General features: G+C 41.9%; 1 protein-coding gene across 2 annotated transcripts in view; it reads right to left on the bottom strand.

Moving 5' to 3' along the window:
- Positions 1–554: 554 nt before the first annotated feature.
- WARS2 (tryptophanyl tRNA synthetase 2, mitochondrial) overlaps positions 555–27,128 on the bottom strand; it is a 79,255-nt gene continuing 52,681 nt past the window's right edge. For both annotated transcript variants that reach the window (XM_077823264.1, XM_077823255.1), the window contains 4 exons: positions 10,649–10,729; positions 7,471–7,556; positions 4,182–4,300; positions 555–2,506 (listed from right to left, as the gene is read on the bottom strand). In XM_077823264.1, the coding sequence (XP_077679390.1) occupies positions 2,058–2,506; positions 4,182–4,300; positions 7,471–7,556; positions 10,649–10,729 (735 nt within the window). In that variant the 3' untranslated portion in view covers positions 555–2,057. The remainder of the gene's footprint in view (positions 2,507–4,181; positions 4,301–7,470; positions 7,557–10,648; positions 10,730–27,128) is intronic.

The raw sequence follows: 27,128 nt of genomic DNA on the forward strand, positions 1-27,128 counted from the left end.
CAATTGGCCTGGAGCAGCGAACCGTGGCCAGTGGGAGCTGCAATCAGCCAAACCTGCGGATGCAGCAGGTAAACAAACTGGCCTGGCATGTTATGGGGCTTATCCTGGTGGGCTGCGTGCCAAAGGTTGCCGATCCCTGTTCTACCCTATTCTTCATGAAACCTAACAATTGCTTTCTGTCCACTGCTGGCCACTGAGCAGAGATTTTCAATGAGCTGTCCATGACACCCATGTCTTTCCCTGTGTGTTAATTTAGAAACCAGCAATGTGTATGAATAGATGCAGTTAATCCTTCCAATGTACATTACCTTGCACTTGTTTTCTAACTGACATCCTTGTGTCCATTCATATACCTTCTCTAGTCTTGACTAGCTTTAGTAACGGTCTTACCTGAAAATTCTCATCCCATTGTCCTCTTTCTACAGATCCTTTATATATAAACCCAGGTCTTAGCTTGGATGGTAGGGACATCCAATTGTGAATTTCTTGCTTTGCAATACACAGGAGCTAAAGGATTCTGAGCCAGTGAACACTCACCATTTCACTCCAACCAGTAAACAAATTCATCAGCTTTTTATTGGTCTGTATCACACAGAAAAAAGATCAGTTCATGTTGATTCACGAGAATAAAGTTGCTCTAGTTTCTTGATATAACTTCCACCTTTCCCAACTCAGGAGAAAGAAACAGTGAAGACATGTTTCAGACACTTTTAAATTTGCGTTTTCCTCTTTGCAGTACCTGCCATGGTTGTGATATATAAACTTAGTTTAAGTTTTAATACAGTGGTTTCAAATGTGAAGCATCAACACACTGATGCAGCAAAATTCTCCGCAACAGTACAATAATTGCTTTTGCATTGCTTTAAACACTTCTCTACCCTCTCCATTCCATTGCCTTTAGAATAGTTTATTCCTTTTTGCCAGTTTCTCCCTTTCCTTCTGCTCCTCAGCAGCAGCTCACTCATTCTAGGCTCTCTCACTGGGGCTTGGGAGGAATAAGATCTGTGGAGGCTGAGTGCAGCTCTCATTACTAGGCCTATTCATTTTGAGAAAAATGCTTTGATCATAACCATGGCTTTGTATTCAGCTAGTCACTTACACAAGCAGTTTTTGTTAATTTGACAGCCAGTTCTCTGGTTTCCCAGCCGAAAGTCATTTCCCTGCTGGACACAGATTCTATAATGAATCATGTAGTTGGTGCTGGACTGACAGTGCTGAAGCCTTTACTTCTCTACAGAATAGCTGCAAAATGGACAGCTGCAGAGCAAGCTTCTCAACACAGACAGTCCCCTGCCAATGTATCTTAGCCCTGACCTACTAAGATGACTTAGAAGTGAGAGGGGGTGTTCAGGATAGAGGGTACAGGTTCCATTCAGTCCATGAGTTCTTTACTGAGACTGCCAAAAAGAAGCCGAGTTTCAATGGTCATGGTGGTTTCTGTAATATAGACATTTATATATCAGGAAATGGACTAAGAGACCAACTCATTTCATACAGACTAGATGTCATTACCAAACTAGGCTGCATTTGAACTGGGGATTTAGAGGTGAAAGGCTCTCTTTCCTACTACCAATGTCCTGGGCATTCCAGGTCTCTGGTATGTATTTTTATTCTGGTTATCCAGAAGCACATTCTGCCATCACATTCAGCATAGTGTAACTGTCTTTCTCTGTGGGCTTGTGTGTGTAATAGGGGAGGATTTTATGAAGCTTGTGACTTCCTCTCCTTCTGGAGTAATCAGGAATGCAGCAACTCTGTCATCCCAACGATCGTGGCTTCTATTTCAACTTTTTATGTTGCTCTATGAAAACAGGCAATTCATTTGGTCAGCTTCACTGTTCTGGTTTTGTGAGTTTCTTTGGAAATTGTGTGTCCTTCCTTTGGCCATCCAGAATGGCTCCCATTAGATGGTATCACAATCACATGAAAAAATCATCTCTGATTGTTCTTGTCTGATATTCCAGAAGAAAGAAAATTCTCTCTCAGACTCTGAGATGGGAGATGATGAACAAGAGCTATCGCAGGAAATAAGAAAATTTGCAACTATTCAGTAGGTTCTATTGAAACCCCACTAATCTCCTTATTTCTTGATACACAAGGGAAGCTAGTTCTTTGGCTTTCTCTGCTCCAGCCTGTAAAACCTTCTCCAAGTGGGATTTGTCCTCCTGGAGCTTCTTAATTTCGTTCCCAATTGGCGCAAATTTCTGAATAACTGCCTCTGCCACTATCCCTTTGTAGTGTGCAGTGTCAAGACCAATACACTGGTGCACCACTTCCTTTATGCTGAGTCCTGTTACTGCAGCATGAATGGTCACCAGATTGGAGACACCAGGACGAGAGTCTGGGTCATAGGTCACCTCGGAGGTGAAGTCAGTCACAGCCTTGCGTAATTTCAGAACTATCTCCTCTGGACTGTCTGTGATATTGAGTGTGCCTAATTTCTGAGGGTCTGACTTGGACATCTTGGCTGTTGGATCCCTGAGAGACTTTATCTTCTTCGTTGTACCTAAAAAGACAAACAGATCATGGTTTTCTATTCATGCTTATTTGGCACTTTTCTTAGGAGAATACTACAGCCTATAGCAGGTTGCCCTGGCTGCTTGCCTTGCTTTAACAATTACTTTCTCAAGCATTACAAAATACACTCATCCTTAATCTTCATTCTCTCCCACCAAAAGCACCCCAGCCATTCTCCTTTCTCCCCATAATCACCCAAAGAACCTGAACCTAGTTCCCCTTTCTCCCCATTTACCTACTGCTTCTGGGATGATTCCAGCCTGCTATGGCTCTATGCTGATTTCCCTACCAATCCACCTCCTCCTCTAGGTACCTGGTATTAGCGAGGCAAGTAACCCAGGGAGCACAAACTAGAAGTGTGTGAGGGATCCCGTAACAGTGGGGAGCTGGGTCAGATCACACTCCAGGGTCCCAAAATGACCAGCCTCCTCACCATGAGAAGCTGCCCCACACAAGAAGCCCCTGAAACTCTCCTAGAGCTCCTTAGAAATTGCTCCCTCCCAGGTGTTATCTACCCAAAAACTAGGCAGGGGAAAACATTGCTTAGATTTTGGCAGGGTGATAGGTGCCTTAGAAATAACTGAGACACATGCACGCATGCAAGACAGGATACCAGTACTATAAAGCACGTGGCAACATTCATCTAGTTACACCACTCCATTAATTCACAGTCCCTTCCCATTGTTACTATTATACACAAAATGCAGTGTGAGCCATTGAGCTAATGACTAGAATCGCATAGCACAGAATCACTGTTGCATAGACATCACAGTATTGGTGCTCAAACTGCTCACAAGACACTGCACCAAGGTTTGTAACACCCTGTATTCTCATGGGTGACCTCTCATTTTTAACTGGGGCTTTAAAGTGGAAAGAGGGCTACTAATGATACCCTGGCAGTGTAATCTTTTCTAAGGGGAGAACTCCCTGCCCCTGGGGGCTGCACATTCCTCTAGATTATGAACTAATGCAAAGATACCACACTTTTTCTGTACTCAGCTGCTCATGTTTCCCGCCACATGTGCCATTTGCTCTACAGAAAGATTCAGAAATTTTTCATGGCCTCGTAATGCAAAAAATGGCTGAACACATTTTCCTCAAAATCTCCTAAGCTTTAGGCTTTGACCAAGAATGGAAAGTTTAGCGCCAATGAAGAGCCTTCTTGAAATTTACAAGCATATGTCAAAGCACCTAGTGAACTTTTGGGTGCTATGGTAATGAAGGTAATAAAACAGAAACTGCTTTGCAACTTCAATTACAGCATTTACTACAAGCAAACACTATAGCGTTATGCTGGTTGGTGGTCTCTTATTCAACGCCCTAATGGGCATCACAAATTGCTCCTTAATTGGCACCATCAAACATGCTCTCTCCTCATGAGAGGCCCATGCCTGCAAGAACAGACAGGGGCTGCAACCAAGCAGGATTGAAAGGCAGTAGCAAAGCATTGTGGGGGGCCCCAGGACTGGAATAGCAGATACTGTACACATTCCTTTCTGGGGCTTTTCAAAGCCCCATATTCATTCTTTTCTATTAATCTACTTTGCCATCAGTTTGCCCCCTTTCCAGTTGTTCCCACATAGATTCACCCTACCTGCAAGTCAAACCTCAACCCTTAATAACTCACTGCAATCTAGTATTTAACCACACCTCTCCCTACTCACTTAAAATGGCTTTGGGCACAGGAAAGAAGTTTCCATATTTCTTGTTAAAGTGCTGTGCTATATCTCGAGCCAGTTCCAGGTGCAGGACTTGATCTTCTCCAACAGGAACATGTGTTGACCTTTTAATAAAAGACAGATACAGGAAACTCAGCAAAATTCTCTAGTTCTATTGAAATGTTACCTGAGACTGTCACAGCTCCTGCCATAGTTGAGGGCCAGATGGAGCCAAATGTTCAATCACAGCTAACTTGCTCTCCTCTGGGTGAACAAGATTCCAGACGGATCCTGTCTAATACGGTTCTGCTGTGTCTGATGGGATGAAATGCAGAATCAGCAGCAAAAGAACAGCCTTTTACCAAAGTTTGAATGTAAATGGGAAATATACCAGAAAAAGTAACAATATTGGCACGTACACTTGTATTCTGCAAGCATCTACCACTTTCCATAAGATTTCTACTACCCACTGTCTTCTATTCATTCATGGATTTTAAGGATAGAAGGGACCGTTAGATCATCTAGTCTGATTTCTTGTATAACATAGGTCATGCAAATTTATCCAGTTACTACTGTGTTGAAGTCCAATAACTTGTGTTTGGCTAATGCATATCTTCCAGAATGGCATCCAGTCTTGATTTGAAGACTTTAAGGGATGGAGAATCCATCACTTTCCCTTGTGTTTTTTTCCTATGATTAATTGCCCTCACTGTTAACCTGTGATTTTTTAGGTGAGATATAGACTTGAAATCATGTCCTCTTTTGTTTATTAAAGCTTCCACTGCACTTTTAAAGAGTTGGTGTATGATAAACCAAGTCCTGGCCAAATTCTAATTTAATTCAAATTCTGCGTCTCTAAATACCCAGACAATTTCAATTCAATATGGTATTCTTTACTTCTGATCCTAAATTACAGGGGGTCAATCTCTTCACCCCTCTACCCACCAAAGAGTAAGCAAGACAAGCTAAAAACTGTTACAGTAGCCCATAGGAAATCACAGTGTCTTACAACACAGAAAAAACAGTTACCTTAATCAATACACTTAAGCAGGCCAAAAGGAACATTTCCATATGCCAAAATGGTACCAGAATCACAAAGTTATCCGACTAACCTGAAAACATATTGTGTTTCTATAAACGCCTCAGCATGACTCTTTCTTTCTTATGTTAGTTTTCTTGCTGTCTTTGCTCCTGCTTCTCACATGCTATTTATTTACCTTCTATTAATTAACTTTTTTTTCTTCTTCCTAATCCTCTTTTTTCTCCAAGGTCACTTCAGTTGGTTTTATTTCTCCCTCACTTCCTTCTCCTAATTCATTTATTTTGTTTGTGGTATTTTATTTGCTGAATCTTTTCTGCCACTTTTATGAGTTCTTATTTCTGCAGTTAGTTTTGCTTTGTACCATTTCAGCGTCTGCTTTTCCTGCTCTTCCTTCTATGACTGCTGCTCCTTTCCTAATTATCCATTTTCTCTTGCCTCTTGTCCCATTTCCTAACCCTTTCAATATAAAAGAGCTCTCTTGTTAAATATATATCTTTTAACATATGTGCTCTCTCTCTCTCTCTGACACCTCCTTATTTTGTCATCTGTTTCCAGTCAGCCAGCACTTAATATGCAAAAGTTGAGCTAAAATGAGCTGGAAGTACAAATCAAAAGTACAGAATCTTATTACACAGAGATGGAAAAGATCTAGGTAGTTCAGTCCATCCCAGGGCCCAGTGCAGAATGGTTTCTGACAGTGAAGTTGCCAGTGTTTTGTTTATTAAAATTACTTTAATTGATGGGGCTTCTATTATTCCCCTTGGGGAACTATTCAACAATCAAACAGATCTCAGTTAAGAATTTTTTTCTAATATTCAAATTACATTTTCCCTCTACTTTTACCCCTATATTCCTAATTATGATACATATAAACTAGCAATATCATCCCTAAATCTTTTGACATGACTGTTTCCCCTCCCATTGACTCTATGCTTTGGATTATTTTACCCAAGATATATTTTTCCAGGTAGAAGCCTTGTTATTCCCACCTATTCTATATTCCCAAACCCTCCATGCCCTTTTGTATCATTTCTCTGTCTTCCCAGAAGTTGATGAACCCACACAACTCAATATAATCTGCAAACATAATGTACTATTTACTCTGTCTTTGAGATTCATTAATTAAGATTTTACATATTACCCGACTTAACTATGCTTCATTCACAGATGCAACCTTCCTCCACATTACCAGCTCTTGATCTCAGCCTCATCAGACAGCCTAGGAACTAATAAAGGGCTAATAGGTCAGCCATGTATGGGGAGAATGGGAGCGTGGAGTGGAACCATCAAGCTGCTGGAGTGGAGTGGTATAAGCATGGAGTCAGGCTGCTAGCACTGGGTAGGTGGGCAGGGAGAAGAAGAGCAATTAGGTTTACAAGAGACGTGCGGGAAGAACCAGGAAAAAAAGAACGAGTAACTGAAAGAAGGATATTGTCTACATTTCTTCAGTATAGGAAACGTCCCCTCAGGGATGTAAAAAAGTTAAAATGTGGGGGAAAAAAAAAAGAGACTTCACAGTTTCCCAATTTGCAGAAGACTTCTTCAAACACTGTGCCATATGGCTACACGACATCCTGATGGTGCCAGTCATTACACCTCATGTCAAAGCTGGGACCTCTGCTAATCTTACACCAAAGATAATTGACTAGTATAGAACTATGCTTCTGTAATGGGTCTCAACTTTCTCATGGAGGCAACACATGAGGTTTGGCTACCCCTTTGTGCAGAAAACTCTTCACCCATTGACACAGCATAATCTATACCAGAACCTGAAAAAAATGTAAGTGAATTTAATAGTGGTGTAAAGTGCCCAACTGAAAGGTCTGGACACTAAATCTTTCTAGCTTCATAGCAGGTCCATCATGGGAAGTAACAACATGACTCAGCCCTGACCTTGAGGATCCACAACTAGTTTAATCTCTGTGGCCCATTCAGTCAATCAATCCAATGCAACTGCTGAATGGGTCAACTGGTGTTAGTATTATTGGTGATTTTAGGGACATGCACTAAATTGTTCTGAGGTGACCAACTCTTCTTAGACAATACCATCCAATGGTTTTCCAGTGGCCTGATATTTAATCACTATCAACCTGAGCAAGATTTTAAACAGTGACTGAAAGATGAAAGTGTGCCATCCATTCCCAGTCCTCTCAGCTATTCACGCCCCTTGATATTTAACATGTTGACCCATAGAACTTTAGTCTTACAGCAGTTGAACAGACGTTGCCTGTGGGCTCACATTCTGTCTCTTACTTGTACAGCAGAATATCTGCAGCTTGAAGCACAGGGTATGTGAATAGACCAACGGTTCCTTCAGAATTCTGGCTGGCATTCTTTACCTGTTTGCAAAAGAAAGACATACGGAAATCATCCATTTGGCTGATGTTAACATCTGATTTTGATTTTTTTTGTTGCAAGTTTTACTTACTGAGTCTGCTTCGTTCACTGACTGTCATTCTAGCAAAGAAGCAAGCCTAACAGAATTTGTGCTTTTTCAATGCCCAGTGCTACTTACTGCTCATGGCTCAGTTATTTTCTAGAGATATTTATAGATCTTGTCTCATAATATTATTCTATTACTTTACTAGGGAGAGATATTAGATGTGTGGGACGGTAACTGCCAAACTCACTCCTTTTTTTGTTGTTTGTTAGAAGACTGGTATGCAGCACTTGTTTTTATCCAAAGTCCTGATACCCTCCAGATTAACCCACCTTTTTGTAAATAATTATCAGAGGTTCAGAAGTTCAATACCTAATTCCTTTAACACCCTAGATGCATATCATCTGGACCAGCTGGTCTGTAGATGTTCAAGTATCTAGTTTCCTGCTTTTTGTTTTAACTGTAGCTACATTTAAAAAAATCCTTAAAATCTGTCCAGACTTCTTTATATTTTCCTGTATCTTTTTACTCTCCCCGTCATCCAGATCACACTGTCTTGTCTCCATCTCCAGGCTCTTAAATACGGGGGGGCCTGATGCCAAGCACCTGCAGCTACTATTTGTGGGTTTTAAAAGTCCAACCACTTATACTTAGATGTCTAAATATCGCTTTACAAGTCTAACTTGAGAAACACAGGTTTGAAAAGCTTGGCTTTAATCTAAGTTTTGCATTAACACTATTTGTTGCATTTAAATTTGAATGGGTTTATTTAATTAAGAAGAAAAAACAGGAAGGGAAAAAAAACACCCAAAAACATCTGGAGGTATTTAGCCCTCTCCAGTTGTGAACTCTGCAAACCAAATTGCTCTGGATTTTTTTTCTTCTCATTGTTTGTCTCTCTTCTGACTCCTTGTAAAACCGTCTTTCGGGTTCGGGGCCCCTTGCCACACCCCAGTACCACCACAGGGGCAGCCCAGTCCAGGCCCCAGCCTCTTAGCCCTTGCAGTGGACCCCACCACCCCGTCCTTGTAGGCCTTCTTACTTTGTTTATGGGTGACGAAAAGCAAAAGTTCAAACTCAACAGAGAAGCCCCTTCTGTCAGGTCAGTGACATCACCTTACTTCAGGGTTGCCCAGAAAGCAGGTTTACTGGAGTCCTTCCAGCCAGGTAGCCCAATAACTCTCTCCCTGCCAGGCTTGCCTCTGGGGCTCACTGGACTCTTCCCAGAGAGGTGGTGATATCTAAACAGTCAAATAAGGCCTCTATGACCCTCCTATAGTCCTGGGCTGTTGCCAAATCAAGTTCATGGCATTCAGCTTGAGCCGGTCCTGACAGATGGCACCAATAACATGGTCCAGTGCTCTGAGGACCACATCACAGCAGATGCCACCAGCTCAAAAGGAGTGAGAAATGCCTTGGGGTCATTGGTGGTGCCCATCTTAGACAGCTTCCTCAGGGATGGGTGTTGAGCTGGGAGGCCCAGGGTTAGTGGTCACCACAGCCCTAGGTGACCCTAGAGGTCGGAGAACTGACAGCATCTGTTGCTCCAGGTTCTGTTGTTGCTGTTGGCATGTGGCTAATTCCCTGTCAGCTAGTGCTGCTGGTGCCCCAGCTGTTGCTGGATTGCAAGCTGTTGAAGCAGCTGCTGCTGTTTTTGTTGCAGGATGGCCTGGTGCTGCTGGTTTTCTGTGACCCATTTTAACAGCCATTCCAGATCCATTACAAGGTTGTTTCTGTCAGGATTTTCTCAGCCTCAAACCTCTTTTCTCCTTTTCCCCACTCCCTGCTCCCTTTTCCTCTCCCTTTCAGCAGAGCTGACCAAGTGCCCGCATTCTCCACCACTTTTAAGAGATTCTTTCTGGGGCACTTCTCTAGCTCGGTCGGGGACCCTTGCCATGCCCAGTGACCACCACAGGGTCAGCCCAGTCAAGACCACAGCCTCTTAGCCCTTGCAGTGGGCCCCACCCTTGCAGAGTTCAAAGTCAACAAAGAAGCCCTTCCAGGGGTCCAAAAAAAAAAAAAAAAGGTCAGTGGCACCACCTTATTTCAGAGATGCCTGGGTAGCAGCTTTACTGGAGTCCTTTGGGCTAGATAGCCCAATCATGCTCTCCCTGCCAGGCTTGCTTCTGGCGCTCACTGGACTCTTTCCAGAGCTGGGGGTCTCTGGCATGGTGGAGGTTCCTCCTGCTGCTTCAGGAGACTCTCCAGCTGCTCCATTCTCAGGGATTCCCCCTTGCTGATTGCAGCTTCCTCCTTTGAATGCCTTCCACCCTACCATGCATAGTTGGAAGGGCCAGAGAGGTGGGGCTACCTTAGCGCTGAACCTCCCTAGCCCCTTCCCTGTCAGCGTGGGGTTTACACATCCCAGCACACTTCTGATTTCTCTTCTTGTTAAATAAAGAAAACCCAGGGAAATTAAATGCAAAAAACAGTGTTGATGTAATACTAAGAAATTAAGCACATATGTCATGAATGGCAAAAGGGAAGATTTTTCAAAACATCAACTCAGCCACAGTCATCTTTAGTTATGTTTATTTCTGTATCCCTTTTAAAATGTAAACCTTAATATATCCCATACCATACAACACACAGAATGGCCAACTAATGTTGCAGAAGACTTACTTATGGAATTTCCTTACTTGTGACTGCTTGATTTTTTAGCCTTAATGTTGTGCTGTACTCATTGCATTTTATTATGTTATGAGGCTTGAAATAAGAACTTTAAACATTTTGATAAATGATTAAAAATACCAGTCTATAATTGAAAACCTTCTTTAACTGCCTCTGTATTCTCTACTTTTACAGGTATGCTACTTTGTAACCTCCCAGAGCAGCAGCCTCACTGACTCACAATATACAGTTATGTCTCCTATAGTAATAGCATTGTATGGGGTTGTTTTCTTTCCTCTTCCTGAAGTGACTCCATCACCTTTTAGTAAGAATGACTGGCCCAGTGTTTATGGTCCACAGGCAACAGAAAGGACAATACTGTTTTTATTAAATTCCCTTAAATCTCCTTTTAGTTTAATATGCTGATCATATAAACCTTACCTTCCACTGGGGAAAGCTTTGTATACGTGGCATACTAGTTAAGCACCCAAGAATCCAACCGAGCTCTGCATGTTCAGGCACCTAAAAAAAAAAAAAAAAAAAGCCATAAGAAATCGGAATAGATTTAATGTATTTTCACCTGCACACATCATGTCTAGAGAAAGTACAGCCAGTAAAGGCTATCAAACCAGAGATTAGTAAGATTAGTTTATTTTTGGCTAACATTTTTTCAGTGAGTTTAGTGCTGGTGAGAAGTAACAGAGAGCCCTAGTGACTTAGGAACCTATACTGATCCATAGTACAAGTACAGCTCCTGCAACAGCACTACAAGCTTTCCCACCCTACCTGATCAGCCTACCCTAACTGACCAAGAAAGAAAACTGCAGAGATGAGACGGGTGTTTAATTTTCATGTTCATTCAGATCTTGGCCTTTATGCTGAGAATGCCAAGTACCTTGAGGCAGTGGGCTAGGGGTTACAGCACAGGACTGTTAGTCAGATTCCCTTGCTTCTAGTCCTAGCTCCAACATTAATTTGATGTGGGAGTCAAACACCTCTCTGTGCTTCAGTTGTCCTGTCTGTAAAATGGGGACACCTAGACCTCTTAAGTGTTCTGGATTTTGTGGAATGTTCTACATTTTGGGTTAATCAGCCTGCCTGTTCTGCAGCACCAAAGGCAGGAGATGTTTTGCAAATGAAAGAGGAAGACTGACTCAAAATATCCATTGACTTAGGGAAGGATGCATAGGGCAGATAGCCAGGATGCGAAATCTAATGTGGGAGACTGCAACCACCAAAATGCCTTCAGGAAATGAAATGATTAACACATTTTAGCATTTGTAAGACTAGATTAGATTATTTTAAAATATGTTTTAGATTTTTTTTCCTTCCTAATGGTGTCATTCACTACAGGGCAGAGTTAAGGTTGTTTGGTGCCCTCATATTTCTACACCTTAATATGTTAGGATTCCTGTTAAAGTTTAACCTTAATTCTGAATTTCCTGGGTTTACAATGCATGTTTTGGAAATAATTACATCGCTGTATTAACAAAAAAACCACCATGAATCACTGATGTGTACTCTCAATCTTAACTCCATTTTAACTGTTTTTGTCTGGAGGTAATTTATGAGGTATAATGTGCAACAAAACAAGGGTCCACTTCTGGTCACTTGCCACACATTTCAGTTGCCTCTGTCACATGCTGGCAGGTATGGGTTCAGAGGTATGATAATACCTAGGACAGAGGGGTTGAGAAACTTAATGCTTGTGTTTCGATCTGAGAGCTCAGATAAAAAGCTTTAAAAAGTGCTTATTAACAACAAGTGGGACAATTACTAATATCATCTGCAGAAATCATTTTGGTGTTGTATGTAGACTTGGAAAAGGACCGATTCCATAAGTGACTAAATTTAATATAATTAAATAGCCCTAAGACTGTAATTACTTTTGGTCACTGATGATATGGTCCACAGCTGAACTGATGACCTGAGGTGAATAGCTCAGGAACTGATTACAATGACATGAAGCCTCCCAGACCCTCTCTTTTTTGATTCCCTCATATTCATTTGCCTGCCTGGCTTTAGTACACAAGGCAAAGTGTGACAAGATGGCGCCAAATGTGTCCTCTATGCAATGTAAACAGAGCTGGATGGAACTGACTTAACCTATGCCTATTTCATTTAGGAGGAATCACCATCTGGTACAAAACAATTTATCGTTTCTTTCTTCTAGTCACAAACTAAGAGGGGATGTTGTTCTGCAGCATTGCTGTTGACAAGGCCTCTCTTTCAAAGCTACAGATTTCACTATATGCCTCTGTCATGCCTCCCTCCCACAACCAAGGCTGCATGTGCCCATTGTGCCAGTTGCTTTGACATCCCATGTGTTACTGGAATACTGAGCTGTCAGCCATTCTGCAGCTCTGGCTCTAAGCAGCGAGTTAATTCACTTCCAGCCCCCAAAGCCAGATTCACATGAAGCACGGTCCATTATTAACAAAGTGATAAGAGCACATGCTAATGTAAAGAAAAGCTGCCAGGGAGGGAGCACAAAGAAGCATGGAAGAAACAAAGAAAAACAATCACACAGGGTAAAATAAATAAAAAGCTTGTTAACTCATTGCCCCAATGGAATTTAATTCATTTAAAATTCTGCAGGAAGTCCTTCTCTATGCTGCTAAACAAGGGACTGTGGAGTTAATTCATATAATAGAAAGAAATAGGCAAAAGTAAAAAAGACATGCCCCATCTCTCTATCACTCAATTAATTTTCAATAGCTTTGAATAAACTTTCATAACATTTATCATGCTAATATTAATGAAGAGCAAAACCTTCGAAAAACAAACAGCTCCTTCCACAAAGGGCAATAGCTTCAAAAAAACTCTTTGATGAAGGTCCTGTTCTTTCTGAAAGAAGTAACTGAAATGCTGAGGATCCTATCTGAAAACCTGGGAAACTAATACACAAAAACACAGTGTTGTGTATCAGTTAAGGCTGTTCTATACATAATACTTCACATAAAAATCTAGGGCTTAAAGCAATTAAAAAAAGCAACTAAAAATTAATCCTGATTAATCGCACTGCTAAACAATAATAGAATACCATCTATTTAAATATTTTTGGATGTTATCTACATTTTCAAATATATTGATTTCAATTACAACACAGATTGTACAGTGCTCACTTTATATTTATTTTTTATTACAAATATTTGCACTGTAAAAAACAAAAATAGTATTTTTCAGTTCATTTAATAAAAGTACTGTAGTGCAATTGCTTTATCATGAAAGTTGAACTTACAAATGTAGAATTATGTTAAAAAAATAATTGCATTCAAAAATAAAACAATGTAAAACTTTAGAGCCTACAAGTCCACTCAGTCCTACTTCTTGTTCAGCCAATCGCTCAAACAAGTTTGTTTACATTTGCAGGAGACAATGCTGCCCACTTCTTGTTTACAATGTCACTTGAAAGCGAGAACAAGAGTTCACATGGCACTGTTGTAGCTGGCGTCTCAAGATATTTACTTGCCAGATGCGCTAAAGATTCATATGTCCCTTCATGCTTCAACCACCATTCCAGAGGACATGTGTCCATGCTGATGATGGGTTCTGCTTGATAACAATCCAAAGCAGTGCGGACCGACTCATGTTCATTTTAATAATCTGAGTCAGATGCCACCAACAGAAAGTCGATTTTCTTTTTTGGTGGTTCGGGTTCTGTAGCTTCCACATTGGAGTGTTACTCTTTTAAGACTTCTGAAAACATGCTCCACACCTCGTCCCTCTCAGATTTTGGAAGGCACTTCAGATTCTTAAACCTTGGGTCAAGTACTGTACCTATCTTTAGAAATCTCACATTGGTAACTTCTTTGCGTTTTGTCAAATCTGAAGTGAAAGTGTTCCTAAAACGAACAACAGGGTCATCATCCGAGACTGCTATAACATGAAATACATGGCAGAATGTGGGTAAAACAGAGCAGGAGACATACAAATTCACCCCTAAGGAGTTCAGTCACGAATTTAATTAACACATTTTTTTTTAATGAGCGTCATCAGCATGGAAGCATGTCCTCTGGAATGGTGGCCGAAGCATGAAGGGGTATACGAATGTTTAGCATATCTGGCACATAAATACCTTGCAATGTTGGCTGCAAAAGTGCCATGCGAAGGCCTGTTCTCATAGAATCATAGAATATCAGGGTTGGAAGGGACCTCAGGAGGTCATCTAGTCCAACCCCCTGCTCAAAGCAGGACCAATCCCCAATTAAATCATCCCAGCCAGGGCTTTGTCAAGCCTGACCTTAAAAACTTCTAAGGAAGGAGATTCTACCACCTCCCTAGGTAACGCATTCCAGTGTTTCACCACCCTCCTCGTGAAAAAGTTTTTCCTAATATCCAACCTAAACCTCCCCCACTGCAACTTGAGACCATTACTCCTTGTCCTGTCCTCTTCTACCACTGAGAATAGTCTAGAACCACCTCTCAGTTAGTTGAAAGCAGCTATCAAATCCCCCCTCATTCTTCTCTTCTGCAGACTAAACAATCCCAGTTCCCTCAGCCTCTCCTCATAAGTCATGTGTTCCAGGGCCCTAATCATTTTTGTTGCCCTTCGCTGGACTCTCTCCAATTTATCCACATCCTTCTTGTAGTGTGGGGCCCAAAACTGGACACAGTACTCCAGATGAGGCCTCACCAATGTCGAATAGAGGGGGACGATCACGTCCCTCGATCTGCTCACTTATACATCCCAAAATGCCATTGGCCTTCTTGGCAACAAGGGCACACTGCTGACTCATATCCAGCTTCTCGTCCACTGTCACCCCTAGGTCCTTTTCCGCAGAACTGCTGCCTAGCCATTCGGTCCCTAGTCTGTAGCTGTGCATTGGGTTCTTCCGTCCTAAGTGCAGGACCCTGCACTTATCCTTATTGAACCTCATCAGATTTCTTTTGGCCCAATCCTCTAATTTGTCTAGGTCCCTCTGTATCCTATCCCTGCCCTCCAGCGTATCTACCACTCCTCCCAGTTTAGTATCATCTGCAAACTTGCTGAAGGTGCAATCCACACCATCCTCCAGATCATTTATGAAGATATTGAACAAAACCGGCCCCAGGACCGACCCCTGGGGCACTCCACTTGACACCGGCTGCCAACTAGACATGGAGCCATTGATCACTACCCGTTGAGCCCGACAATCTAGCCAACTTTCTACCCACCTTATAGTGCATTCATCCAGCCCATACTTCTTTAACTTGCTGGCAAGAATACTGTGGGAGATTGTGTCAAAAGCTTTGCTAAAGTCAAGAAACAATACATCCACTGCTTTCCCTTCATCCACAGAACCAGTAATCTCATCATAGAAGGTGATTAGATTAGTCAAGCATGACCTTCCCTTGGTGAATCCATGCTGACTGTTCCTGATCACTTTCCTCTCATGGAAGTGCTTCAGGATTGATTCTTTGAGGACCTGCTCCATGATTTTTCCGGGGACTGAGGTGAGGCTGACTGGCCTGTAGTTCCCAGGATCCTCCTTCTTCCCTTTTTTAAAGATTGGCACTACATTAGCCCTTTTCCAGTCATCCGGGACTTCCCCTGTTCGCCACGAGTTTTCAAAGATAATGGCCAATGGCTCTGCAATCACAGCCGCCAATTCCTTTAGCACTCTCGGATGCAACTCGTCCGGCCCCATGGACTTGTGCACGTCCAGCTTTTCTAAATAGTCCCTAACCACCTCTTTCTCCAGAGGGCTGGCCATCTATTCCCCATGTTGTGATGCCCAGCACAGCAGTCTGGGAGCTGACCTTCTTGCAGTCTGGGAGCTGACCTTGTGAATCTCACATTGGTACCTTGTGACCTCAGATGACATTGTAAACAAGAAGCGGGCAGCGTTATCTCCCGTAAATGTAAACAAACCTGTTTGTCTTAGCGATGGGCTGAACAAGAAGTAGGACTGAGTGGACCTGTAGGCTCTAAAGTTTTACATTGTTTTGTTTTTGAATGCAGTTATGTAACAAAAAATAATCTATATCTGTAAACTGCACTTTGACGATAAAGAGATTGCACTAAAATACTAGTATGACGTGAATTGAAAAATACTATTTCTTTTATCATTTTTACAGTGCAAATATTTGTAATAAAAATAATAATATAAAGTAAGCATTGTCTACTTTGTATTCTGTCTTGTAATTGAAATCAAGATACCTGAAAATATAGAAAAACATCCAAAAATATTTAATAAATTTCAATTGGAATTTTATTAACAGTGCGATTAAAACTACATGTAATTGCAATTAATTTTTAAATCATGATTAATTTTTTTCAGTTCATCACATGAGTTAACTGCAATTAATCGACAACCCTAATAAAATAAAATGACATGGAAAGTTAAGTCTATCATCTGCTTAAGAGAATGTACCACAACCTTAACTCTGCCCCAGCCTGGATGTCAGATTTCCAGCACTGCCTTCTCCGAACACTTGAGTGTATGCAACTTTACAGAACTGCAGAAAAGGGATGGTGTAGGGACTGAGGGAGTATGGCCTGTTTGTGGTGGAGATAAGATTGTGAATTTGGGGAGGAGGTGATGGAAGGTTGGCATCCCATTCTCTGTCACATCATCACCTGACCTGAGCTACTGACAGGACCCTGTCTATAACTGTAACAGTTAGAAAATTTTAATTACACTGTCCTTTCACTTTGCTCCTGACCATTGACTATCAATCTTGGCTCTACCTCCCAGTTCTGACTCTGTCAAGGTTCCTTCCCCACTCTGAACTCTAGGGTACAGATGTGGGGACCTGCATGAAAACCCCCTAAGCTTATTTTTACCAGCTTAGGTTAAAACTTCCCCAAGGTACAAACTATTTTACCTTTTGCCCTTGGACTTTTTTGCTGCCACCACCAAGCGTCTAACAAATATATATAACAGGGAAAGAGCCCGCTTGGAAATGTCTTTCCCCCCAAAATCCTCCCAAACCCTACACCCCCTTTCCTGGGGAAGGCTTGATAAAAATCCTCACCAATTTGCATAGGTGAACACAGACCCAAACCCTTGGATCTCAAGAACAATGAAAAAAGCAATCAGGTTCTTAAAAGAATCACCTCTGTAAAATCAGGATGGTAAATACCTTACAGGGTAATCAGTAAAAAAAGTAAAAAGAATCACCTCTGTAAAATCAGGATGGCAAATACCTTACAGGGTAATCAGATTCAAAACATAGAGAATCCCTCTAGGCAAAATCTTAAATTACAAAAAGACACAAAAACAGGAATATACAGTCCATTCACCACAACTTATTTTATCAGCCATTTAAACAAAACAGAATCTAATGCATATCTAGCTAGATTACTTACTAAGTTCTAAGACTCCATTCCTTTCTGTTTCCGGCAAAAGCATCACACAGACAGACAGAACCTTTGTTTATCACCCCCCGCCCCCTCCAGCTTTGAAAGTATCTTGTCTCCTTGTTGGTCACTGTGGTCAGGTGCCAGCGAGGTTATCCTAGCTTCTTAACCCTTTACAGGTGAAAGGGTTTTTCCTCTGGCCAGGAGGGATTTTAAAGGTGTTTACCCTTCCCTTTATATTTATGACAGACTCAAACTCTGGCTCAATCCTTTGCTCTGGCATTTGGTATCTAACCCCAGCTCCAATCCTCAGCGTTGACTCCCGGTCCTGACTCTGGCTCAGCTCCCTGGCTCTGGTACTTAGCAGTTGATCCCAACTCTCCCACGCACTTCTGTTCTCTGACCTGGATACCTGCTCTGCCCACTAGACATGACTCCTGCTCTGCCCACTAGGCCAGACTGCCCACGTCCTGGTTCCTGACATTTTACATACATGAAACAGACTGAAAAAGCATATGTCTCATCTGCCTCTAGGAGCCAGTCCACATAGAGGACAACAGCCTAATACTGCTACCAGTTATTCCATCAGTTCAAAGTGATATACATCTGTCTGGTGATAGAGAGGTTCCTTGCCAGTAGCTGGCATTCTTCAAGTGTATTGCACCTGCATATTTGCTATGGAATCTTTCTAGAGAGTAGTGTGTATTGGGGTCAACTGCCTCTCTCTACCCTTCCCTTGTGGAGGATTCAGAAGTTATTAAAGGGGCAACCAAAGACCCTAACCACCTTTCAGCTCCTTCCCTAATTTTGGAATTATTTACCTTAGACTCTGAAGTGGTGAGGGTGAGGTGAAGAGTGAATATGCAGAGGCAGTGCATTCAAAGACCAATAGTTAGTTTTAAGTAGCCTCTTTCCTTAGGGTGGCTTCCACATATTCCCACCTGTGGGAGATTAGTGAGCAGTACCCTTCCCCCCACGACCCTGGAACATGGGCTGAGTTCTAAGTGAACAAGGACTCAGAATTGCCAAAGTGAGCATCAGCTCTGGATGGCAAGTCAAGAGATATCAGAAGGGACCACAGTTTTGTTCTCCCAGATCAGAATGCAAGGGACAACATTTTATTTAGTTTATTTTTTTGGTGCTTTAAGTACATATAGAGCTTCAAGTAACAGCTTTTCAAATTCTATGAAGACAGGAGCCTACATGGATGTTTCTTTGGATTAGTTGAATACTTTTGATATATCCAGGTGAATAAACATCTGACAAGTCTTAAGCATGGGTGTAAAAAAGACTGCAGAAATAGGCTAGTTAGCAGAAAAGGAGAGGACTTGAGACTGGAAATGGGGATGAGAACACTGATCATATCACACTTATCATATGGACTACTGTTTATAGAGGACTGGCCATTAGGCTGGTATCTCGAAGTCTAGCACGTAGCTACACCTATGAGGAACATCGTCTTCCCTCCAGCAAACTCCAACAAAACAGACAAGAGCTTGGTGAAACAAGACTCTAACCCCAAATCAAAAGAAATATATGCACTAGAGAGAACACTCCCAGGACAGCTAAGTGAGTATGTCTCCCTTGTGGTATTCACAGTACAAACAAATGTGCTGCTGTAAAATAAATCCTGTAAAAAGATTCCTTGGACACAGGCATGAAGGACAAAGCAATTATCTCCAGAAATCTTAGTAGTGCACAGTGCAGCCTTTCTGCAAAGTATGGTGTTGCAAGTGTGTGAGCACTACTAACCTAAGCACGTGAGGGTGGAAACTGAAATCATCACCCAGAAAGCTTGATAGAACTCAAAACACGGTTCTGAATGTTCAAAGTGTAATAAACAGCAATGTTAAAAGCAAGAGATTTGTTTGGTCAAAGATTGCTGCTTTTTGATAAGAACCATTAAACTTCCAACAAACTCTCTCATCAAGCCTGTTGGCAATCCAGAAGTCCAGATGTCAGTCTGAGAAGATGCAGGGGCAGAAGATCCAGTACATTGTAAAGTAATGCTAACAACAGATTGCAGATTTGTCTTCAAACATCCTACAAGACCTGGTTATGGCTACTAACAACATCTTGGTTCCGTCCCAAATGATCTGCAGACAGATTTCCTGAACCAATGGAAATCAGAGGGAACGCATAGAATTCCTGATTCCAGTCCAAAAAAAGAGACTCTGCCAATGACAATGGGTCTTGCTTGACTCTGAAGCAGAACTGGAGACAACAGATGTTCACCCTGGTAATAAAGAGACCTGGTTGGGTCTCCACTTGCATAACACATAAATATCAGCCAGAGGTAAGACATTTATGCTGTTGTATGAAAACTGGTAAAAGAATTTGCCAGTTCTGATCAAAAGAAAGATTCACTAGCTAAACAAACAGATTTCAACTCCAAACCCGTATGTGGAGCTTTTATCTCTTGCAGAATCCATAAATCTCAAAAGGGCTGGGAAACAAGGTGAACATCCCATCTAGAAATATTACTGCAGATTGTAAGAAAGGAGGGAAGAGAATTCCTTAATAAGCACGTTATCTTCACCTTCAGTTTTTTGAATGACTTGATACATAAATAGCTCAGGTGTAAGTATCAAGATTCCTTCTGTAATCAGTCTCATGGAGCTACAGGCATAGCCTGAGTATGCAAGCATTTATGCTGTTATGGAACCTGTCTGTGGACCCAAGTCTAGATGAGTGCCCTGTTGATTGACAAAGATCAAGTCAAGATAGCAGGGTTCTCTCTCTCTCATTTATGTGCTGCTTAAAAGAAAAGCATTTAATAGATACTTTCAATGAGGTGGACAGGTGTAGCAGGCTCTGGTGTTTGTCCTGTGAAGAGGTGATACAATGTCAATGTCACCTTATAAGTACAGGTTTCAGAGTAACAGCCGTGTTAGTCTGTATTCACAAAAAGAAAAGGAGTACTTGTGGCACCTTAGAGACTAACCAATTTATTTGAGCATAAGCTTTCGTGAGCTACAGCTCACTTGCATCCGATGAAGTGAGCTGTAGCTCACGAAAGCTTATGCTCAAATAAACTGGTTAGTCTCTAAGGTGCCACAAGTACACCTTATAAGTAGCAATTTTCATGTACTGTGTGTTCAAGGAACAGCACTAACAATTCTAAGCAAATTATGTTTCATAGATTCATAGATATTTAGGTCAGAAGGGACCATTATGATCATCTAGTCTGACCCCCTGCACAACGCAGGCCACAGAATTTCACTCACCCACTCCTGCAAAAAACCTCACACCTATATCTGTGCTATTGAAGTCCTCAAATCGTAGTTTAAAGACTTCAAGGAGCAGAGAATCCTCCAGCAAGTGACCCGTGCCCCATGCTACAGAGGAAGGCGAAAAACCTCCAGGGCCTCTTCCAATCTGCCCTGGAGGAAAATTCCTTCCTGACCCCAAATATGGCGATCTTAAACTCAGCTGAGAATCCCAGATTTATAAGTTAAATTCTTTCCCACTGGGCATAGTTACTTCATAAGCAGTCAGGTTCAGGTAAATCTAAAAGTATGTAAGAACATTTCTGAGGCATGTGCACCTGAAATAGATTGTTTGCTAAACCCAAACCGAGAATGTAAGTCCAAGCTCTTCCTGGCACTGCTGTAAGAATAGGTTCCAGAACAAAAGCACTGGAGATCTGGCACTGGAGGGCACAATCTGATCATAAAGACCTTCTGTGCCAAAGCAGGAGGGGATGCCGAGATTTCCTTTAAAAATTTTCTTTAAAATTGTTATTCACTCAAAGACTTGGAAATGTCAATGCACACTTGCTTGTCAAGTTGGTCCAGTAAAAGATATTACCTCACCCACTTTCTCTAGTATCCGGGGACTGACATGGCTATAACAACACTGCATACATAAAAAAGACATGCAGATCCAGTAATCCAACATTAGTAGATAAGGAGTGGACTCCAGGAGTCAGAAATAAAGCACTGATACAGGTGTTGGGAACCTAGATATCTCCAGGTAATCACAGCCTTGGATGTTTTCAAAGTCATTTTCAGAGCCCATACGTGGCACAGAATGGAGACTCAGGCACTGAAGCTACCTCAGCCCAGGCCTGGGAACAGGTTTCCAAGGTTTCAGTGCTGAGGGTGTCTTAGCACTCAAGGGCGCCTCAGATAGGGAACCCAGCTGAAGGGTTTAGGAGCCAATGAAGGCCATTTTGGGTTGTATGCAGAACCCCAGCATGGTATGTGAACAGTTCTTCTGGTTTCCCCTGGAAGGACTCCCACAAAAGGAATTCCTACAGTTTCAGCTGACTATTCTTGCAAGCTCTGGGTGTAAGCCCTCAGTAGACATCACCTATCAGTAATGCCTACTTGAGACTAGGCATCTGGCTATGGAAAGGCTCTATGACAGTAGAGCCAGATTTAGGGGTGTTGATGAAGTAGGGCTCAAAGGATCAGGAGACTATGGTGCCACCTAGATAAACAGAGTCAATTTCACTCAGCACCAGACTCAGTCTACTGAGTTAAGTTTTGGGGCTTGTGAGCCACTTATACTAAATATAGAACATCACAGTATGTGATTCACTCTGAACCTGTGGTTCTGGAGCCTCACCACCAATCTGCTAAGCAGCATTGATGGAATAAAAAAAGGTGCGGGACCTTTGGCATCACACTCATCTGACCTTGACAAATCAGGAACCTTGGTAATACTGACATACAATCTAATACTCTCCTAATAAATGTCACTTCAGAGACTTTCAGCATTGGACCCAGTTGACCTGAGCACCAGAGCCCTGAGTACTGCAGACATGGGACAAACAACAACTTTGACTGGTGGCTTATCCAAGCTAATGGTGCTGAATCTTTGCCAGCTATGTTGGTTCAGATGAATCCATGGATCCTATTGTCACCTGAGCTGGGTACCTGACTTCAACTAAGGTCGACCTTAGTGCCAGTTACAGTGACCCATAAACTGGAACCAGGCCACTTCATTAAGTAGGTCACCAGGTCATGATTTTAGATCCTAAGCACTGAACTCAGTCAGCCTGGATGGATCCAGGGAAGTCTACAGTGTGGGAACCTCAGAACACATAAGGTCAACCTATAAGGATCCAAGGACCTTAGTGCTGGGAAGTTAGTGCCCAATTAGGTCAACACAGAGGAATCCAGGGACCTTGGCATTGCATTGACGGTGCCAGGCTCACCCAGATAAGACCAGGGAGGCAGACACTGCTTAAGCTGGGCACAGTATCTTAGGCTAGCAACGTCCAGACGAAGTTCATACTGGATTTAGATACTGCAAGAATAAGTTGACTGGGCCTGAGAAACATGACATAGGTAGAGGAGAGGAAGCCCTCTTGTTCCTGAAGGTCATTCAGATGATACCTGTGCCCAAGGGGTACCATTTTCAATTTGTTCTTCTAATAAAAGAAAAACTGCACTAAGAAAAACAAAGAAACTGATGAGCAAAGTGTCACAGGCACTGCTCGATATCTGAGCTTGCTGTACCTTTGGTGGTTAAAAAAGGAAGTGAAGGGTAGTTAGGGGCACTCCCCCTTTACAGCCTCTGAATCCTCTTTGAACCAAGGGGGAGGAGAGGCAAAGTGGCCCCAATGGACACTGCTCTCTAGAAAGATTTCACAGCTCAATGCCAGGAGGTAATAATCCCAGAAGTGAGAACACACAGAAGCCGCTCGGAGAACTAAAAGTTCCAACCTTGCTGATGATCCATGTGGGGGGTCAGTATAATTCCACATGGTGAATTTTTGTCAGTTTTCTCTTCTAAAATGTAAAGTTACATTTACACACACACACACACACTCATTGACAGTTATGTAAGAGGTAAGTTAAGGTTGTAAAATCAAACACTCAAAGCTTAGGAAATGCCAGAATTAAGACTGCATATATGAAATGGGGCCAAATGAAGGCTACAGGGGCAACCTTACTTCTGGCATTTCCTATCCAGAAAATGAAGGAACATGCAATAAGTGACCACTTGTGAAAAGTCTGGTCTAAGTGACTTGCCCAGCATCACACAGGAACTCTGTGGCAGAGGTGGGGACAGAATCTAATTCTCCAAGGTGGCATTCAACTGCCTTAACCATGAAACCATCCTTTCTCTTCCTGGAATCCCCTGCCTCATTCACTATACACCTACTAACTTCTTCAACAGACGAAGTGGGGGTCCCATAAATGCTAGCTTTATTAACTACATAGTTCTGATTCATTCCCCAAGCACCATCCATCCTGTGCACAGAATGATGCAGGTGTGCTGCAGGCAAAATAGTAATTAAAAGACTATTATAATGCATACGCACAAAAGGTCTGAATTAATGTTGCACAGGCAACCTTAAAATTGGTATTTCCTAACTTTTGAGTGCTCAACTTTGCAATGTTAACTTTTTAAAATGTAGTTTTGTATGAAGTTTCTCAAGTTTTAAAAAAAGCAAACTTAAAAACAGAAATTCCATCATGTAGAACTATACTGACTCCCATGTCTATTGACTGGTAGTGTTGGAATCTTTAGGTAAAGTCTACACTTTGAGCTGGGAGTGTGAAGCCCAGCTCAAGGAGACATATTTGGGCTAGCTCAATCAGATCAAGTCTGCTAAAAACAGAGTAGTCATGAGCATGCGACTGGTGGGAGGGGCTAGCTGCCCTGAGTACATGCCTAAGGTCTTGAACAGGTACGTAGTCGGAGTGGTTAGTCCCTCTTGCCGGTCACATCACTGCAGCTACATTCTATTTTTAGCATACTAGCTGGATAAGAGCTAGTGCAAGTATGTTTCCTTGAGCTGGGCATCATACCCCCAGCTTGAAGTTTAGACATACCATCAGATTCACATCACAGACCTCTACCACTCGAGCTCATTCATAGAGTTTAAGGCCATAAGGGACAGTTACACCATCTAGTCTTACCCTCCTGTATATCACAGGCCAATAAACTTTACCTAGTTAGCCCAATAACTTTTATTTGATGAAAATATAACTTGTATTTGGCTAAAGCATATCTTTTAGAAAGGCATCCATCCAGTCTTGATGTGAAGATATCAGGAGATGGAGAATCTACCACTTCTCTCGGTAGTTTCTTCCAGTGGCTAATCACTATCACAGTAAAAAAATATATTTAAATTTTCATTTGAATTTGTCTGGCTTCAGTTTCCAGCTATTGGTTCTTGTTATCTTGCCTTTTTCTGCTAGATTAGGAGCCATTTTGTATAACAGAGTAACTGATAGCATTTGTAGGCTATTAACCACTATGGGGAGGAGCTAGTTTCACAGCTATTTGCTGGACAACAGAGGAAACACTGGGACTCTGTGTAGGAGCAGGATTTTATATTTGTACTATAAGAATTAATGTACGATTTGATCATCCTACCAGCCACCCTTTTTGAATAGCAGAAAAGAATGACCCCCTGGGACATTGGTAGAAATGCATCTGACAGACTGCCAGTGTCTGTACTGATGTTAAGGCAGGGGCAGACCAGAACAATCCTTATGACTGATTATGGTCACCCTTTTGTTTTAGGATAAGTTATAATGTCTACTATGGTTTCCTATATGTATTATAAATTAGGCACGCTGGTTAAATATACATTTATTTGTTTTGAGGTTTAGTAAGTAAAAGACAGGATCTTGTATTGTGTCTATGTTAATAAGATTAGAGGAATGTTGAAGGCCCGGGCCACAATGTGAACTGTTTTGATTACAAGATTTAGTAAGGTTTAATTTACAATGCCTTTCTTGCTCAACATAAAAACTGCTGTATACCTTTAAAGGTCTCTGTAAAAGACTGTGTGAATGAGGAATGTATGCATCAGGAAAAAATAAAGTGTGAAGGCCATTGTTATAGCCAGATAGTCAAGGAAGAAGGAGTGAAGAGACTTAAGGACACCGGAGAACCATCAACACGCATGCATGATTGAGGAAGGGCAGACTGATGACCCTAAGGTGAAGGCTGGCACCCCTAAAGACAAGACAAGACGATTTTGATTAAATCGAAACCAGGGCAGGATGACCCTCTTGGAGGTGTTTTGAAATGTTAACATCAAAAGATAAGACCAATTAAGGAGTAACCATAGTAATTTGTAAACACAGACAGCAAAGTCCATAGATTTCAACAGAGAAAAAAGACTATGAAAACAGGGTGCTTGGCCATGGGACACTGGGTACATCTCACCACAACTCCAGGAGCATCGGATGGCGACCGACAGAGCCTGGCTCCCCTCTGCGACCAATCTGGCTGGCCACCAGATTGATCCAGACTCTGGACTGGTAACTATAAATATCAACTGGCAGGACTGTGTGCATGGTGTGTGTGTGCATGTGTGTGTGTGACTGAAAAGCATATGCTAACTGCTGTATTCTCAATCAATGCAGCGTATTGCCTTTTTTCCCTAAAAAAGATCCCGTGTGCTTCTTGTAAGCATAACATCTGGAATTCTAAATTCTATTCCAGGTTGTGGAGAGGAATGTGCTCAGTGATTCTATCCCCACAGCCTGCCTCTGTCACTCCTCTGAATTTGAATCAGGCTGCCTCCTCCTCCACTTTGCCTCAGCATCAGCATGGGAAGCCCTGATCACAGGCAAGACAATCTCCTTGCTCTTAGTTCCAGCACCAGGTACCACAGTGGGCCCCAGGAACCAAGAGGTACAACCATAGGGAAAGTTCTGCTCAGCCTCTACAGCAGTGGGCTGGAGCATGCTGAGTGCAGACAATCTTCAGGTAGTTTAGATGCCAAACTAAACAAACCTCTATTGAGCATGTACAAACAGTGATTTTCAGAGATTTGTAACTTGGCCAGATATGGATGGATTTTCATGGGGATAGCAAAAAGGCACTTCTCTCACCCTAGGTGACAACACCCCTCGCCACCATCCCTCCGCCTCATACACACTCCAAATTTCAAGACTCTGCTCTGAAGCAGTAAGGAACTAGATCTTCTCAATTAATGGTTGTGAAATTTACATTTGCAAAACAACCTATTTTTACCAAATTGCATTATCAAGAATGACCGATGCTTAAATTAAAAATAAAAATAAAAATCAGGCATCTGGAATGAAAAATTTCAACTCCAATGATTAAAGTTGTGCAAAATTGCAAGCAACTGAAAACAGGCTCTTATAAGAGAAAGTGTTTGGCAAAGTTAACTAGAGATGTAACTGTCAGCGCTGCTTATAGCAAAATTCATAAGAGATTACATATGCACAAGGTGATGTAAATTGATCAGAAATTATGGGAAGAGAATGGCGGTTCAAAGGGCATTCTTGCAAATTGCTAAATTTAATAGGAAAGAGTAAAATCTTCTCTAAGCTTTCCACAAGTCTTGCAGATTATTTTAACAAGCCAATATAACTAGAGTTCAAGCAACTGCATGAAGGAGCAGTCAGCAGATGTGTGTGCTGGATGGAGATAAAGAAAAACCAAAAAAAGTCCATACATGGAGCAAAGCAAATGCATATCTTCCAACTCCCAAAGCAGCGCTCAAGGATTTCTTCTGCAATGAGCAAAACCGCAATTTAGGAGATGTCACTGACTGCATGTCAAGTCAACCTACTAGAACATCACCATTAGAAACCCTAAGTAGCAGCTATCTAATCTAATCCATTAAATCCTGCATGTCAGCTCCAGCTGCTTTTGTGTCCTCAAGGATATAAATATCAAAAAATACTTCCT

Source organism: Eretmochelys imbricata, chromosome 1 (assembly GCF_965152235.1).
Source record: "Eretmochelys imbricata isolate rEreImb1 chromosome 1, rEreImb1.hap1, whole genome shotgun sequence".
Taxonomy (NCBI): domain Eukaryota; kingdom Metazoa; phylum Chordata; order Testudines; family Cheloniidae; genus Eretmochelys; species Eretmochelys imbricata.